The 16,765-nt window shown below is 43.3% G+C and overlaps 1 protein-coding gene and 5 gene segments (V, D, J or C); 3 read left to right on the forward strand and 3 right to left on the reverse strand.

Annotated features, from left to right (window-relative positions):
• Positions 1-7: 7 nt before the first annotated feature.
• On the reverse strand, positions 8-1,972 carry LOC109517240 (receptor expression-enhancing protein 5-like). The gene is made up of 3 exons (XM_019872268.1): positions 1,859-1,972; positions 1,642-1,764; positions 8-132 (listed from the first exon to the last, which is right to left on the reverse strand). Exons 2-3 carry the CDS (start codon positions 1,754-1,756, stop codon positions 8-10), a joined length of 240 nt encoding a protein of 79 aa, XP_019727827.1. The 5' UTR covers positions 1,757-1,764; positions 1,859-1,972.
• Positions 1,973-2,983: 1,011 nt separating this feature from the next.
• LOC109517410 (Ig kappa chain V region 3547-like) lies at positions 2,984-6,542 on the forward strand. The segment is given in 2 exon segments: positions 2,984-3,054; positions 6,164-6,542. Coding segments are annotated over 2 exon segments (360 nt in total).
• Positions 6,543-6,939: 397 nt separating this feature from the next.
• On the reverse strand, positions 6,940-9,422 carry LOC109517241 (Ig kappa-b4 chain C region-like). The segment is given in 3 exon segments: positions 6,940-7,354; positions 9,131-9,308; positions 9,405-9,422. Coding segments are annotated over 3 exon segments (528 nt in total).
• Positions 9,423-9,611: 189 nt separating this feature from the next.
• Positions 9,612-10,824, forward strand: LOC109517409 (Ig kappa chain V region 3547-like). The segment is given in 2 exon segments: positions 9,612-9,743; positions 9,878-10,824. Coding segments are annotated over 2 exon segments (363 nt in total).
• Positions 10,825-11,382: 558 nt separating this feature from the next.
• Positions 11,383-13,064, reverse strand: LOC109517412 (Ig kappa-b4 chain C region-like; the record flags this gene model as incomplete). The annotated part of the segment is given in 2 exon segments: positions 11,383-11,786; positions 12,977-13,064. Coding segments are annotated over 2 exon segments (420 nt in total), but the record flags the coding sequence as incomplete, so codon positions are not given.
• A 1,152-nt stretch (positions 13,065-14,216) lies between these two features.
• Positions 14,217-14,986, forward strand: LOC109517411 (Ig kappa chain V region 3374-like). The segment is given in 2 exon segments: positions 14,217-14,323; positions 14,484-14,986. Coding segments are annotated over 2 exon segments (351 nt in total).
• The last annotated feature ends 1,779 nt before the right edge of the window (positions 14,987-16,765 follow it).

Here is a 16,765-nt window from a genome sequence, read left to right on the forward strand (position 1 = left end):
GAGGGGACTAAGGGCGTGTGGGTAAAGCCGATACATACGAGAAATAGGCCGGATAGACGAAGCCGATGAGGTTGCATAGCAACGATGCCCCGTAGCCGAACAGGAGGTAGACTCCGACCAAACCCAGGGCACCTGCGCAGGGCAAAGCAGAGCACAAGTTTCGCAAAGGAAGTGAGTGGGTGGCAAATTTGAATCAGCAATCTGAGTGACGCGCCGGTGCGCCGCCAGCAGGATGCCGGCAGCAGGATGAGGAGAAGCGCAAACACCGAGAATCAAATGGGCGACCTGAAACTTTCTCAGAGGCTCTCAGCTGAAACGTGAGTCATCACCATTGCCGGCAAAATGTAAATATTTGACTTGCAGATACAGCACGAGACAAAGTGAGGACGCTGAGGGGGATGGGACACGATGTGTGGAGCAGAACGTTGACGCCGCATCTCATTTTGCCCGCGAAGAATAGCCGGCTGCCTCCACGAGAAGCCTGAACTGGAAGAGCGGCTTCAAGCTATCAAAGAGGCCAGCCATGAAAGCACACGTGATGTTCAAACGGGAAAATGAAGCTGTGAGAAATGTTATCACTGATGTGGAAATTTATGTAGGAAAAAAGATAACTATAAATACCCCCCCACCCAAAAAAAAATTTGTATCATTGTGAAAATTAGTGGGATGAATATTTGCAAGATGAATTACAGCATGCGCCCCTAATATTTCAGGTTAGGGGCCATTCCACCTTAAAAAAAAAAAAAAAAGTTACTGCTAAGCCCTGTATAAAAAAATGAACCCCAAAAATCTACAAAGGACAAAAAATTGCAAGCGTATCAAAAAGGTGAGCCGTACCCTGGTAAAACATTTAATCCCTAGTGAAAAGTGGTGTCATTTGCATAAAATTTGCATGTATTTTGCACAAGCGTAAACACAGGCGCAGGTGTTCCACTGTCAGCTTCAACTGAAACCAAGAGTAGGTTTGCACCAACTCTTTCTCAAAGTTTGCCAACTTGGTCAAAACGATACCCGCTCAGTACAGCCACCGGAAATATTAATGGCTTAATTGACTACTCACAATATTAAATGCACTTTTTACTGGTCATTTTTGACGAACACTTGAGCCTACGACACTAATCTGTTGTAATATCCTGATGGTGGCAGTTGAAGAGCTAAGCTTTTTTTTTAGGCGGCACAGTATATTGGCAATTGTGATCGCTTTTGAGGAAGCATCAGTTAGTGATGAGAAATTCACTGTTTGCTGTCGCCCCTATAAGTAGCAACGATCCATTAACAGTTTTTTTGTACAGTACTTAACTGTACATGCCGGTTTGTATTTTGGGGGGCTCAATCAGTACTTCTCTTGGTATACTTTTCTTTCGAGGCGTGCATGCGTACCTCTACTTGAGTACAGAGTGAGAGTACAGTACTTTGAACACCTGGGTGTCTAATTAACGGAAGAGGAAGAGAAAGTTTGCAGTAAAGTCCAGAATGGGCAAATGTGTGGTCGGTGACGTCATCACAGCTAGCTCAGGGATTCTTGCTAGCTTGATGTCGAAGAGGACGCCTTTATTTTCAAACGTCATTCTCAGACGTTCTTCTGTGTTTTGTTTTTCAAATTCGGAAAAAGAAGAGCTTACAGCGAGTGTCTGGACGTACCCAAGACGATATATTCTCTCTTCATTCCCGTTTTTTGCTCCAGCGTCGCCAGCTGGTCGGTGACAAAGTTCTTCTCATGGAGCAAAGTCACAAATCGCTCCTTGAAATGACTCATTTTCGAGCCTGGAAAGCGACGACAAACACGGTGGTGTGACAAATGACACAAAAGACGGCAACTGGTGGGGATTCGGTGTTGAAAGCCCGTTGTTTTACTGACCTTGATAGGAAAAGTTGCCACTGAAAAGACAGCAGCGGACGGCAGCTGCGGTGGAATCGCGAGGGGGGCAGGGGAGGGAACCGAGGAGGACGCCGGCCGGCCAATCATAAGACTTGTAACATTGAGAGAGGAGTTGAGTGCCGCTCGCTGGCCAATCAGAGACGAGAATAACGTTCACGGCGGCAGGTGAAGAAAAAAAAACGGTGCTTGGAATCTAAAGAAAATCATTGCTAATATATCTGTAAACTTATGTTATATTATTAATTATTATCATTTTATTTTTGAGCATCATATTATTTCATGTTAAGAAGACCTAAATTATATTCTGTTGTTTAATAATTGCTTAGACTTGTTTTTATGTTGATGGGTTCTGATTGGCTGTTGAAATAAGAAAAGCAGGAAGTGATTTTTGTTACGAGGAGAGTTGTCTGATCGAACGTACTGCGGTGTGACATCTTTTTTCCCCTTTTAATAAAACTGCATTGAAAAGGATTCCATCCCTCCTTTTGCCCTTTGTAAAGTGGATCTATCCACTAAAAACAATGAACCCCTCAACTGACATATCTATCTATCTATCTATCTATCTATCTATCTATCTATCTATCTATCTATCTATCTTATCCATTTTCTGATCTGCATATCCTCAAGACCAGGTATGTCCAAAGTCCGGCCCGCGGTCGAATTTTATTCAGCCCTCGACCTCTGTCATAAAATCAGTGCCGTCTGGCCCGCTGGTTGTGCGCAATGGGACACGTGTCGCACGGAGTGAGGTCTCGTAGACTGGTGAGTGATGTCTCATAGAGTGCTGCTTCCCTCTAGTCACGACTAAGGACAATAATCACAAATCGGGACTCGACACCAGACCTGATTGTCCACACAAAAATGAACCGCATCCTTCAAGAATGCCAACTGGGTCCTCACAGTGACGGACGATGCCAAGTACAGTCATGCAGCGACCGATGGCCCTCAGACTGACGTGGAAGAGTCCAGAGTCTAAAAAACAGGAAGCGGCGACCTCTCACTTTCGCAAAGACAGGTGCGCTCGCAGCTTGATTTGCATGAGCTTCTACGCTTAGCCGCTTCGCCGCTTCTTCAAAAGTCCGCACCCTTTCTTTTCACGCAAACTCCACTCGCAACCCGAGTCAGGATGTGGTCGCACGCGCTCGCCCTCGCCCTTTGGGCTCTCCTGATTCCGGGTGAGACGCTTGAAAACTTAATTTCGGATGGATGATCAGAATGATAATAAAAAATGTCTCAAGTTTTGGCTTTGACTTAAGATTTGGTGTTGCTTCACAGTGGAGGTTAGGTTCTCATTCATCTCATTTCAGGATCTTCTGCCGAGGATTTTCTGAGGCAGACGGACAGAGTCAAGGCCGTTTCTCTTGGGGGCACGGTGACCATCGGCGCCACGGGGAGTTCAAACATTGGAAATTATCTCAGTTGGTACCAAGTGAAACCTGGGCAGGCTCCTAAACTCCTCATCTACTACGCAACCGCTCTCTTCTCTGGCACGCCATCTCGATTCAGCGGCACACGATCCGGCTCCGACTACACTCTGACCATCAGAGGTGTCCAGGCGGAAGACGTGGCTGATTATTACGCTTTTGCCCACACTGCACGTTTGCTTGGCCTCCTCCTGAGGGGTAAAGGCTTTCATTTTTCATGTTGCCCTGTCCAAAAGGGAGCTGCTACGCAGACTGATGGTGATACTCAGACATTTTATTTCACAATGCTTCAACGTTACAAGGACATGATTTCAGGCTTGGGCTCGGGTTCGGGCTCTACTGAGAGCATCGTCCCGGGTCCGGCAGGGTTTGCGTGACGGGGTTCTGCCCGGCGAGGGTGGCCTCGCAGCTCACCGATGCGGCCTTGGTCCACTGGTCTGCCGGGAGGCTCAAGGTGCTGGTCCAGCTGTAAAGGCCGTCCCCGCCCGCCTCTCCCAGGGGGCTGTGGAACACCCCCGAGTTACTGGGGGTCCCCCCCAACTTCCAGCTCAGGGTCCAGGTTGAGGGGAAGCCCCCTTTGGCCACGCACACGGCCGTGGCGTTGCTAGACTGCAGCTGCTCTTTGGAAGGGGGGAAGACGATCACGGTGGGCCGACGCACCTCACCCGCTGTTGGGAACAAGACGGGAGAGGAGCAGTTTTTTTCAGTTTCAACGGAACTTAGGTCAAGGTTCGGGTCATGTGAATCCACATGGACACACTTTGTTAAGCACATTTTTTTTGTGTTAGCTTGTCGTTGGCAACATAAAGTAAATCCACAAGAACGCATTTTGCGAAACACTCGTTTGTTCGCTTCTCACAGGGCAATTTGCACGCAAACTTTTGTAAGAAAAGACAGCAGCGGACGGCAGCTGCGGTGGAATCGCAAGGGGGGCAGGGGAGGGAACCGAGGGGGACGCCGGGCGGCCAATCATAAGACTTGTGACATTGGGAGAGGAGTTGAGCGCCGCTCGCTGGCCAATCAGAGACGAGAATAATGTTCACGGCAGCGGGTGAAGAAAAAAAAACAGTGCTTGGAATCGAAAGAAAATCATTGCGAATATATCTGTAAACTTGTTATATTATTAATTATTATCATTTTATTTTTGAGCATCATATTATTTCATGTTAAGAACACCTAAATTATATTCTGTTGTTTAATAATTGCTGAGACTTGTTTTTATGTTGATAGGTTCTGATTGGCTGTTGAAATAAGAGAAGCAGGAAGTGATTTTTGTTACGAGGAGAGTTGTCTGATCGAACGTACTGCGGTGTGACATCTTTTTTCCCCTTTTAATAAAACTGCATTGAAAAGGATTTCATCCCTCCTTTTGCCCTTCGTAAAGTAGATCTATCCACCAAAAACAATGAACCCCTCAACTGACATATCTATCTATCTATCTATCTATCTATCTATCTATCTATCTATCTATCTATCTATCTATCTATCTATCTATCTATGCGACCAAACATCCGCGACCAACCATCCGCGCTCACACTCACACCTAGGCAATTTAGAGTGTTCCATTATAACCTGCCGTGCATGTTTTTGGAATGCGGGAGGAAACCGGAGTACCCGGAGAATACCCACGCAGGCACGGGGAGAACATGCAAACTCCAAACAGAAAGCCCCGAGCTGGAATCGAACTCTGCACCTCTGCACTGTGAGACTGACGTGCTAACCAGTTGTCCACCCACCGTGTGGTCTCCTAATAAATAAATAAATAAATACATCTTAATTGATTGGCTGTCCTGCAAAATACAAATTTATAGCACCTGAAAAACTTGCCCAAATGATTGCTGAATAAATAAATTACAATTAATTTTTTTGAATAAAATTGATTGTGACTCTGTGATCAAGGTAATATGATTGCAAATCAATGCTAGAATTGGATTTCGCTCAAGAGTACTTGCTTGCAGCGTTGGCTGCCGTGCTCAGTGGTCGAGAACAAACTTCACCATACAACAAGAAAAGAAAAAAAATGATATTATGTGTTTTATGAAAACATGAGTCAGGTTGTGTTGGTTTCAATGAAAAAAAAAATATGTATATATATATATATATATATATATATATAGATATATAGTTTGGGGCCATTTCTGCGCAGTCACGTAGCTCACCTAATTTCTCTCGCTCTGGGCGGTTTAGAAGTTTAAAAGTTCAGAGCATAATTTCTCCTATTTGATGATGTCATCTCCACGAAGTCCCGCTGCTCACTTTCTTTACTCTTCCTTGAGATGACCTCAAAGTTTTTAGTACCAGGGTTGGTTGACACCATATCGTTGTCAATATGAGCGATTGCGAAAAAAAAACGGTGCTTGGAATCGAAAGAAAATTGCTGATATATCTGTAAACTTATGTTATATTATTAATTATTATCATTTTATTTTTGAGCATCATATTATTTCATGTTAAGAACACCTAAATTATATTCTGTTGTTTAATAATTGCTGAGACTTGTTTTTATGTTGATAGGTTCTGATTGGCTGTTGAAATAAGTGATTTTAGTTTACGAGGAGAGTTGTCCGGTCGAACGTACTGCGGTGTGACATCTTTTTTCCCCTTTTAATAAAACTGCATTGAAAAGGATTTCATCCCTCCTTTTGCCCTTTGTAAAGTAGATCTATCCACCAAAAACAATGAACCCCTCAACTGACATATCTATCTATCTATCTATCTATCTATAATTTCGGATGGATGATAAGAATGATAATAAGAAATGTCTCAAGCTTTTCAAGTCAGAATAAAAGTTTTGGCTTTGACTTTTGAGATTTGGTGTTGCTTCACATTGGAGGTTAGGTTCTCATTCATCTCATTTCAGGATCTTCTGCCGAGGATTTTCTGAGGCAGACGGACAGAGTCAAGGCCGTTTCTCTTGGGGGCACGGTGACCATCACTGCCACGGCGAATTCAAACACTGGAAATGATCTCAGTTGGTACCAAGTGAAACCTGGACAGGCTCCCAAACTCCTCATCTACTACGCAACCAATCTCTTCTCTGGCACGCCATCTCGATTCAGCGGCACACGATCCGGCTCCGACTACACTCTGACCATCAGAGGTGTCCAGGCGGAAGACGTGGCTGATTATTACGCTTTTGCCTGGTACGGCTCCGGAAGGTTCACACGGTGATTCAGAGGCGTACAAAAACCTCTTTTGGACTTTGAGAGAAGTGAAAGTCGCCTGCGGAAGGTGCCAAGCATGACTGGGAATCAAGGGGGGGGGGGGTAGACTCTCTTTATTTATTTTTAACGTGCAATAAATATTTATATTTCATTTCTAAAACTCTGATGTTTTCATTTTATTGAGGAGTGCGTGATTATTTCGCTTTTTTATAAATTATTTAAATGTGGTTATTATATTTTTCATTATTATTCAAGAGTAAACTACTTCAATCAGTGTTTTTTTTCCCTTTTTTTGGAGTGCAAACTTTACATGTCAATAAATAGTTGCCATTTTCCATTTGACTTCATTTTATTTTCAGCTCAAACTATATGTCAGCGAAATGTCACACTGCACGTTTGCTTGGCCTCCTCCTGAGGGGGAAGGCTTTCATTTTTCATGTTCCCCTGTTCAAAAGGCAGCTGCTACGCAGACTGATGGTGATACTCAGACATTTTATTTCACAATGCTTCAACGTTGCAAGGACATGATTTCAGGCTTGGGCTCGGGTTCGGGCTCTACTGAGAGCATCGTCCCGGGTCCGGCAGGGTTTGCGTGACGGGGTTCTGCCCGGCGAGGGTGGCCTCGCAGCTCACCGATGCGGCCTTGGTCCACTGGTCTGCCGGGAGGCTCAAGGTGCTGGTCCAGCTGTAAAGGCCGTCCCCGCCCGCCTCTCCCAGGGGGCTGTGGAACACCCCCGAGTTACTGGGGGTCCCCCCCAACTTCCAGCTCAGGGTCCAGGTTGAGGGGAAGCCCCCTTTGGCCACGCATACGGCCGTGGCGTTGCTAGTCTGCAGCTGCTCTTTGGAAGGGGGGAAGACGATCACGGTGGGCCGACGCACCTCACCCGCTGTTGGGAACAAGACGGGAGAGGAGCAGTTTTTTTCAGTTTCAACGGCACTTAGGTCAAGGTTCGGGTCATGTGAATCCACATGGACACACTTTGTTCAGCACTTTTTTTTGTGTTAGCTTGTCGTTGACAACATAAAGTAAATCCACATGAGCAGCTAATATCAGCATGTCAGTTCTGGTTTTTAGCTCTGACTCAAGTCTGGGCGTTTTTGTTTAAATATCAATACGGTGTACTTTCAAAAAGCCGGGAAATGCTAGTTAGCTAATGCTAGCTGTGGCAACGAACTCACAGCCAAACACTTGGCAGCAAATATAGCAGCTCGATTTTTGTTCCTAGGGCTTACTTACGACGCACCTGTGATTTTTTTTGTTTTTGTTTTGCCAAACATTGACGATGATACTTGACCATAATGATAAATTACAAACTGAAAAAAAAGCTAGCTAATGTTAGCTCGATAATACTAGATTGGAAAACAAGCAGACAGACAATCACGAAAACAATCCAATATCATCTAACATTAGCATATTTTGAGTTGGGTTTCTCGCAATTACTCAGACGGGTTTGGGCTTTTTTTTTTTTTTTTTTTTGGAAGACGTTGACAATTATTAACAAATTAAAGTTTATTAGCATTTTGATTTGGGCTTTTACCTCTTACTCAAAACGTGCCCAGGCATTTTTATTTGGTATAAAATGACAATAATCATGAGTTATCCATGTAAACAAAAATAAAGATAATGCGAGTGGTGGCACTGTCGAACATTTCGAACTAGCCGTTAGCAGCTGATATTACCGTGTGACATTCTATATTTAGCAGAGAGGCATTTGTGTTGAGCACAACAAATTGAGGGAGAACTACTTTTGAAACAAGAAGCCGTGAAATATTTCTTTCTTCAACAATTTTTAAATTTATTTTTAAGGGGCGATTGGTCACAAAAAGATACTTGCAATGTCTAATATCTCAGTGTTGTTGAAAGTGAAGACAGTTTGCAAGAAACTTAAAGTCAACGCACATGATTTGCCTTCACAGACCGCCAAAAAAGTATTATTCGGGCCAGATCTGGCCCCGGAGGCATGAGTTTGACACGTGCTTCAAAATATCAATGACAGTTATATGTTCAGTGCCGTGCAGGATAAACGATGAAGAATAAAGTTATGCAACGTACAGAGATAGACAAGCGTATGGTAATATTTTGTAACTCATGTAGAATATGTGACAATAAGGACGAGTTACCCCCGCCTCCCACCCCAAAAAAAAATTGGTCTCGGTCTCTGCTCTTAATTGCTTTTATGAAGCGAAAACACACACACTAATGTAAAAAAAAAGGAAACAATGGGAGCATGACGCCTTATCTTTCAAGATTTAAAAAAAAAAAAAAAAAAAGTATAAATGATTGAAAAATTTTCAAGACATTTCGAGAATCTGTGTTTTTGACAGTGGAAAATGACTTGCGAAAGGAAAAGTATTTAATTTATTTGCTAAATGTCAAGTCAGTTGAATGTTTTTTAAAAAAAATAATATCTCAACTGAATATTTTAGCGTTAACCGTGAATCGGGCAAGAAATGTTGAATTTGAGGTAAATTTCTTCAATTCTTTTTTTTTTCTGGAAACGTGGATTCTCTGAGTACACAGAATATTTTGGGATTCGAATCACATGAATTTGAGAATTGAGTGTCTTAAGCAGTGAAAAAGAAAAGAATGATCATAAAACTTTTTTTGGGGGTGCAAAACAGCAAACGTTAACGTAAGTCACAACGAAAAGTCTGTTACTTACAGCCAAGGACGACTTTGGTTCCATCACCGAAACTCCACCACAGTGATGCAAAGCGATGAAGCGGGCCGTACAAAAACCTCGGCGACAGTTGATGAGCGCCGATCAGAGGACATTGATGACCGTTTCCTTCCGTATTTGTGCGCGCGCTCGGTCGAGGGCGGATGTGGTACCAACGTGTCTATTTTTGCTGAAAACTGCAAATACCGAAGCCCTCAGACTGATGTGGAAGAGTCCAATGAGTCCAAAAAAACCCCATAAAGAAGTGGCCTCTCACTTTCACAAATAACTTCATTTGTATGTGGCGTTCCTTTCAAAAAAAAAAAATCATCAAAACATGCATTTTAAATTTACTGACAACTCCAAATTGATGTTCGGCGTGAATGACTGATGTGAAAGAATCCAAAGAGTCCAAAGAACAGGAAGCCGTGACTTTTCACTTTCACACGTACAGCTGCGCTCGCGGTCTTATTTGCATGAGCTTCTGCGCTCGACCGCTCCGTCGCTTCTTCAAAAGTCTGCGCATCTCTTTTCACACAAACTCCACTCGCAACCCGAGTCAGGATGTGGTCGCACGCGCTCCCGTTCCTTCTCTGCATGGCTCAGCTGATCGCAGGTACGATTCGTTGAAACTTGGTGTCAGAGTAGAATATACGGCAATCATGATGATAAGTCTCTTCAGTTTTTATATCGGTGTGAAAAATGATGGCTTCGACACTAACACTCTGTGTTCAATTCATCTCATTTCAGGTTCTTCTGCCGAGGATTTTGTGACGCAGACGGACAGAGTCAAGGCCGTTTCTCTTGGGGGCACGGTGACCATCGGCGCCACGGGGAGTTCAAACATTGGAGCTGATCTCAGTTGGTACCAAGTGAAACCTGGGCAGGCTCCCAAACTCCTCATCTACGACGCAACCGAGCTCTTCTCTGGCACGCCATCTCGATTCAGCGGCACACGATCCGGCTCCGACTACACTCTGACCATCAGAGGTGTCCAGGCGGAAGACGTGGCTGATTATTACGCTTTTGCCGATTACGGCCCCGGAAGGTACACACGGTGATTCGGAGGTGCACAAAAACCTCTTTTGGACATTGTGAGAAGTGAAAGTGGCCTGCGGAAGGTGGCAAGAAGAAGACACTCTGATTGATGAGCATGACTGGTCATCAAACAAAATTTCCTGGATCACTGAAGCAAACTGACAAACACTACTTGTTTTTAAACATGATTGTCTTTCAACGTGAACTATTTTTATGTTACCTTGTGTGTGTGTGTGTGTGTGTGTGTGTGTGTGTGTGTGTGTGTTGCTCTATTATGATCTGTTATTATTATTAGCTGTGATTATATTATATGATGGACCACAAATTGTAGTTATTTGTCATCACCAAGGGTCATTTTGATTTTGGGATTGAAATCAACAAATTCAACTCAACCGAATTTAATATCACATCTTTTTTAGCATAAATGTGCAGTTATGATCATTGTTTGTCCTTGCTCAAAGATGCAACTCTATTACGTTATGTATTATGATATAAGACATGGCGCGGGCCACATTTTAGTTACCGTTTCACTTGGAGGGCCGCTATGACTGAAACCATAAAACAGAAATCAAGAATAACTGTTGATTTAAATATTGTTTCAGTTACTACCATGAGGGTTTGGTCACCAAAAAATGCTCAGAATATATCTCTTAAAAAATGTTGGTAAACATTTTAGAAAGGATCATGGAAGTTGAAATGCTTAAGCTGCTTTTGCGGGCGACATAAAATGAGGCGGCGGGCCAGATCTAGCCCCCCGGGCCCTGAGTTTGACACCTGTGTATTAAAATCACATGTTTATTATTCTTTATCTTTTACGGAACTTTTCATTTTGAGTCCAAACTATAATTATTTAGGTCACAATAATAGTAAGCAATAAGACGCCAACTCTCCTTAGCACTATTTTTCACTCAACTAATTTAATTAAACTTTACGGTGTACAGTATTATTTTTATTATTGTTGTTCCTATTATTATTTAAAGTAAGTAAATAATATTGCCTGCTTTGATGAAATATATTATGATATTTTTTGTATTCAAGGGCAAACTATATGTCTCACAATAAATGTGTTGTTCTCCATTTTATTTACAGAGGCTACATGTCACAATCCACATGTGCTTGTAACAGTTCCGTAATGGACGCCGTCCACGTGAGCGGTGAGGGTTGCATTTTTCGTGTGAGCCAACTTGCTTCCCTTGTCTAAAAAATGGCTACACAGGTTGATATTGAGACACTTTATTTGACAATGCTTGAAAAGGACGCAGGCTGGGGTTCGGGTTCGAGCTCGGGCTCTACTGCAAGCATCGTCCCGGGTTCGGCAGGGTGACCTTGACGGGGTGCTGCCCGGCGAGGTTGGCCTCGCAGCTCACCGATCGGGCCGTGCTCCACTCGTCCGCTGGGAGGTTCAAAGTGCTGGTCCAGCTGTAAAGGCCGTCCCCGCCTGCCACTCCCAGGGGGCTGTCGGACACCCGCGAGGTACTGGAGGTGCTGCCCACCCTCAAGCGCAAGATCCAGGCTTGGGGGAGGCCCCCTTTTGCCACGCATACGGCCGTGACGTTGTCTTTCTGCAGCTGCTCTTTGGAAGGGGGGAAGAGAGTCAGGGTGGGACGACGCACCTCACCCGCTGTCGGGAACAGGACAGGAGAGAAGCAGTTATTTCAATTGCGCACGCTTTTAACGGCAGTGAGGTCATGGTTCGGATCATGTGAATCCACAAGGACATACTTTGTTCGGCACTTTTTTTTGCTGTTGTTAGCTTCTCGTTGGCAACATAAAGCCAAATGCTCATAATGTGTCATAAACATTATTATATCATTCCAATGTATGTATAGCCACACTTTGAGAAGAAGCCATTAGCAGTGAATATCAGCGTGTCAATTTTGGTTTTTAGCTCTTATTCAAGGCACGCCTGGGCGTTTTTATTTTGTAAAAACTGACAATAATGACTTATTATTTACTTCTTCAAAAAAAGGCTAATGCTAGCTAGCTGCTACTAGCCGTGGCGACAAGCTCACAACCAACCATTAAAAACGAGTCGTCAGTAGCTCATACGGCACGTCAATTCTTGTTCCTCGTGCTTACTTAGGAAATGTCTGCACATTTTCATTTTGGTGACAACTAGTCCACGGCCGAACATTGAGGAAAAACAAAAGACAGTCGTTAGCAGCTAATATTAGCATGTCAAATTGAGCATAAAGCACAACGTATGGTTTTGTTTCGTCAAAGTTGATGCTAATAATGTTGCTTCTTTTTATTTTTATTGTATTTATTTGTTTATTTACATTTTACTGGTACTTTACCTTTTGGCTATAAATTTTAAAATGTCATATGACACAGTTACATGTTCAGTGCTGTGTACAGTAAAAGATGAAGAATACAGCTACAGAATGAAAGGTGAATAGCTAAAATAGACAAAAAGTCCTCCAAAAGCATGTTTATAACTCGTGTAGGATATGTGGAGATGAGGACGAGCTGCACAAATAAATTGGCCTGAGTCTCTGCTCTAGCTTGCGAGCACTCTTCTGTCGCGACCACATAGGCACAAAACTTGAATGAAGCCTTATCTTTAGAGATTCTTGGAAAAAAAGTAGAAATCATGGGAACTGTCGAGAGTTCTGGAGTTTTTACAAATGTGTTATGTCGGTTAGGTTTCTGAATGGTGTCATGGAAAAGTGCAAATTTAGAGGAAGTGAACAATAATTGAAAAATGTTTTTGAGCATTGAAAATGAGGATGGAAGAATAATCAGAATTTTTTGGGGCGGGGTGCAAAACAACAGATGGTAACGTAAAATAATAGTGATGAAAACTCTTACCAAGGATGAGTTTGGTTCCTTCAGCGAAACTCAACCACAGCCATGCAAAGTGGCAAGGCGGCCGTTCGAAAACAAAACTCCCCAAGTGTCAGTGAGTGATGATCCACCGATGCTGCTGACAGTTTGCTTCCATAAACGGGAGGTCAGTCGAGGGCGCTCACCACGGGGCCTTTTGGGATCGGTCAGTACTTGGCCGACAGATGTGGCAGAATCCAAGAGGTACTAAATAGATGACCATTTTTGCTCAAAACAATGCAGAGACCAGTGCCCTCAGACTGATGTGGAAGAGTCCAATGAGTCCCCAAAAAACAGGAAGCAGTGGCCTCTCACTTTCACAAAGGCAGGTGCGCTCGCAGCTTCATTTGCATACACTTCTGCATCACTTTTCACACAAATTGATTCCTACAACATGCATGTTAGTTTTATTGGCGCGAAATCAGTGCTTCTCAAAATACCATCTCGAAAAAATATATTTTGCTCTCCAAGCACCACCATGGCCAACAATGGCCAACGTTAAAAAACAGTCAAGGAACATGTGAGGTTTTAGTCCTGAAAAAGCATATTGATGCTACTTGTGTTAAATACAATTGAAGTGTGTTGCACTGGATTTAAAACAAACTTTTTTTTAAAAAACTGTTTCATTTACCTGGAGCTAAAAGCTTCAGTCTTATGTTTGTTTTTCAATCAAACTGTATTCTATTTTAAAAGTTGGGAAGGTTAATTGTCTTTCTTTCGGTAATTCTTTCACACGCCACAAGAGAGTGCCCATGCACCAATCGTGGTAAATGTACATTTGGAGAATCGCTGCTCCAAATCGACCCTTATGAATACACAAAATTGATTAGATTGCGTGAAACCTGTAAAAAAAATAAATAAATAACGATTTAAACTTGTTTCTGTCACGTGACTCCGACCTTGGTCGATTGACGGATGAAAGGACGGTTTGAAAAAGGTCATGCAAAATGACGGTTGACACGAAGTGGAGACGACCGGCGGAGAAAAAAAATCAGGGGTTCAAATATCAGTTCCAGCCGTAGCTGTGTTGAGCTTGTGAGCACTGAGAACGAGGCAATAAAAAATTTGAATGTTTGCCAAGTACAGTCATGCAGCTACCGATCCCTTCAGACATGGAACGGTCGAAAAAACAGGAAGCGGCGACCGCTCACTTTCGCAAAGACAGGTGCGCTCGCTAGCTCGCAGCTTTATTTGCGTGAGCTTCTACGCTTGGCCGCCCCGCTGCTTCTTTAAAAGTCCGCACCCCGTTTTTTACGCAAACTCCACTCGCAACCCGAGTCAGGATGTGGTCGCACGCGCTCGCCCTCGCCCTTTGGGCTCTCCTGATTCCGGGTGAGACGCTTGAAAACTTAATGTCGGCACAGAATACATGATAAGAATAATAAGTAAATTCTCAAACTGTTTGTTCATCTCAGTGTCAAATTTTTGGCTTTGGCTAAACATTTGACGATGCTTCACGGTGGAGGTTAGCTTCTCATTCATCTCGTTTCAGGATCTTCCGCCGAGGATGATTTTTTGACGCAGAAGTTCAGAATCAAGTCCGTTTCTCTTGGGGGCACGGTGACCATTGGCGCCAGCGGGAGCTCAACTGTGGATGATCTTACTTGGTACCAAGTGAAACCTGGACAGGCTCCCAAAATGCTCATCACCGGAGCAACCACTCGCTTCTCTGGCACGCCATCTCGATTTAGCGGCACACGATCCGGTTCCGACTACACTCTGACCATCACTGGTGTCCAGGCGGAAGACTTGGCTGATTATTACGCTTTTGCCTGGTACAACACCGGCTGGTAGACACGGTGATTCAGAGGAGTGCAAAAACCTCCTTCGACTTTGAGCGAAGTGAAAGTAGCCCGCAGAAGGCGGCAAGGGAAAAGCACTCTAAAACTGTGGATGATAAGCATGACTGGTCATCAAGCAGAAACAGCAGCAAGCTCCAGAATCATTGAAGCAGAATGACAACGTGTATATACAGCGCAAACAATTCTTAAAAAAACAAACAAAAAACAAAAACAAGATTCACGTCGTTTCTCGCCACTCCCAGTTGAAGTCAAACTAAATCGAAAGAAAAGAGAATGACATCTTGTCTATTTAAAACAAGTCGGCTAGCTTAATGCTAATGCTAAATACCATCTGCGTCGCAGTGCTTTTGACCCTTTCAGCAACGGATTGAAAACTGTGCACCAACATATGTAGTCAGATAATATGATGGTTCTCAAGCATATGTATATTTTTTTATCCTCGGCGTAAAAAGAGTGACATCATGTCTATTTAAAACAGGTCGGCTAGCTTAATGCTAATGCTAAATAGCATCTGCGTCACAGTGCTTTTGACCCTTTCAGCAACGGATTGAAAACTGTGCGCCAACATATGTAGACAGACAATATGATGGTTCTCAAGCATATGTATATTTTTTTATCCTCGGCGTATAACTGCTAATAGTGCCGTACTGACGAGCATAAAACAGTTTAACTCTATTCAATTCTAATTAACTATGCCATGACTGTACATTATAAAATAGTGCAAATTGTCCTCGCTAAAATACTCATCAGAGCAAATATTTTTTTGGGAGGGAAGGGTGGAACAGATTATTGAGTTATTGAGTGTCCATTTCTTTCTATGGAAAGTGTGAGTTACTAATGAGACGGAATACATGAATAATAAAGACATAATTATGAATGAATTATGAACTCACCTCACATGAAATTCATACCCCCCCAAAAAAAATATACCAAGAGGAGAGCTGATGTGAACAAGACACCAACCCCCCCCCCAAAAAAAAAAACAAAACGTAATCGATTTGACCGACGTATTATGACGTGAACTGAAGCTAAACAACGTTCGGCTTTCACGGCCCTACACAGGTGCCATTGGGCAAGGCACTGAATCCCCAACTGCTCGAGGCACCTCGATAGTTCCCCTTGTTTCCAGATTCATGACAGAATTTTGAAATAAGGCCGCAACATAGCAAAATGTGGAACGCTTTCCTAATGCACCATAAATGTTGTGCTCTGACTCAAAGTCTTTTTTTAGTGTCACAACCCTTCGAGTTGTTACATTGTTCCCAACGGAGATTACAGGTGATTGGATTGGTGGCGAGTGACGTCGCCGGACATTGTTAAGCGAAGCAAGTTCAGGACGGTCGAGGGGTTAGCGGAGGCGCCGTGACGTACGGAGGCTTAAGAAGGCACACTGCTGGGATAATTGGGTTTGCGTGTGGGGGGAGTGGCATGGCCATTCAAGAAGTTTATTGCCACTCCGAGGGGAAGTTTACTGTAATACTTAAGGCCCAACTACTTTTTCTTATTCGTTTTGAAAACACTGACTCCTTCCAAAAAACGTGGACATTTTCTCTCGGGGAAATTGCTGAGATGGTGCTGAAGTGGCCGATAAAACTAGCATTGATGTTGCGGCAGGTATAAAACCTTTCGACAACGGTAATGTGATGGTGCAACACATATAGACAGACAATATAACGATACAGGCGTGCGTGTGTTCTTTCTCCTCTCCAACAAACGAATAATATTCCTGCATTTTCGTCTTCCTCGCATTCACACCATCAACTCTACATGGAATACACAGCATGTGTGTATGTCGCTGCCCCCTTGTGGTCAGGGTGCGCACACCAGAAGGAGCAGCACAATGTCCGCTGAATTAAAGCATGGAATTTTTATTTTATTTTTTATTTTTTACGACTATACGTTCTAAAATTTTACAAGACGACAGAGTGCAATTTTTCTCACGGAGAACACGTTCCATTTTATTTTTTTTTTT

The sequence above is a fragment of the Hippocampus comes genome, unplaced genomic scaffold (genome assembly GCF_001891065.2).
Source record: "Hippocampus comes isolate QL1 unplaced genomic scaffold, H_comes_QL1_v1.1 scaffold92, whole genome shotgun sequence".
Lineage (NCBI taxonomy): Eukaryota > Metazoa > Chordata > Actinopteri > Syngnathiformes > Syngnathidae > Hippocampus > Hippocampus comes.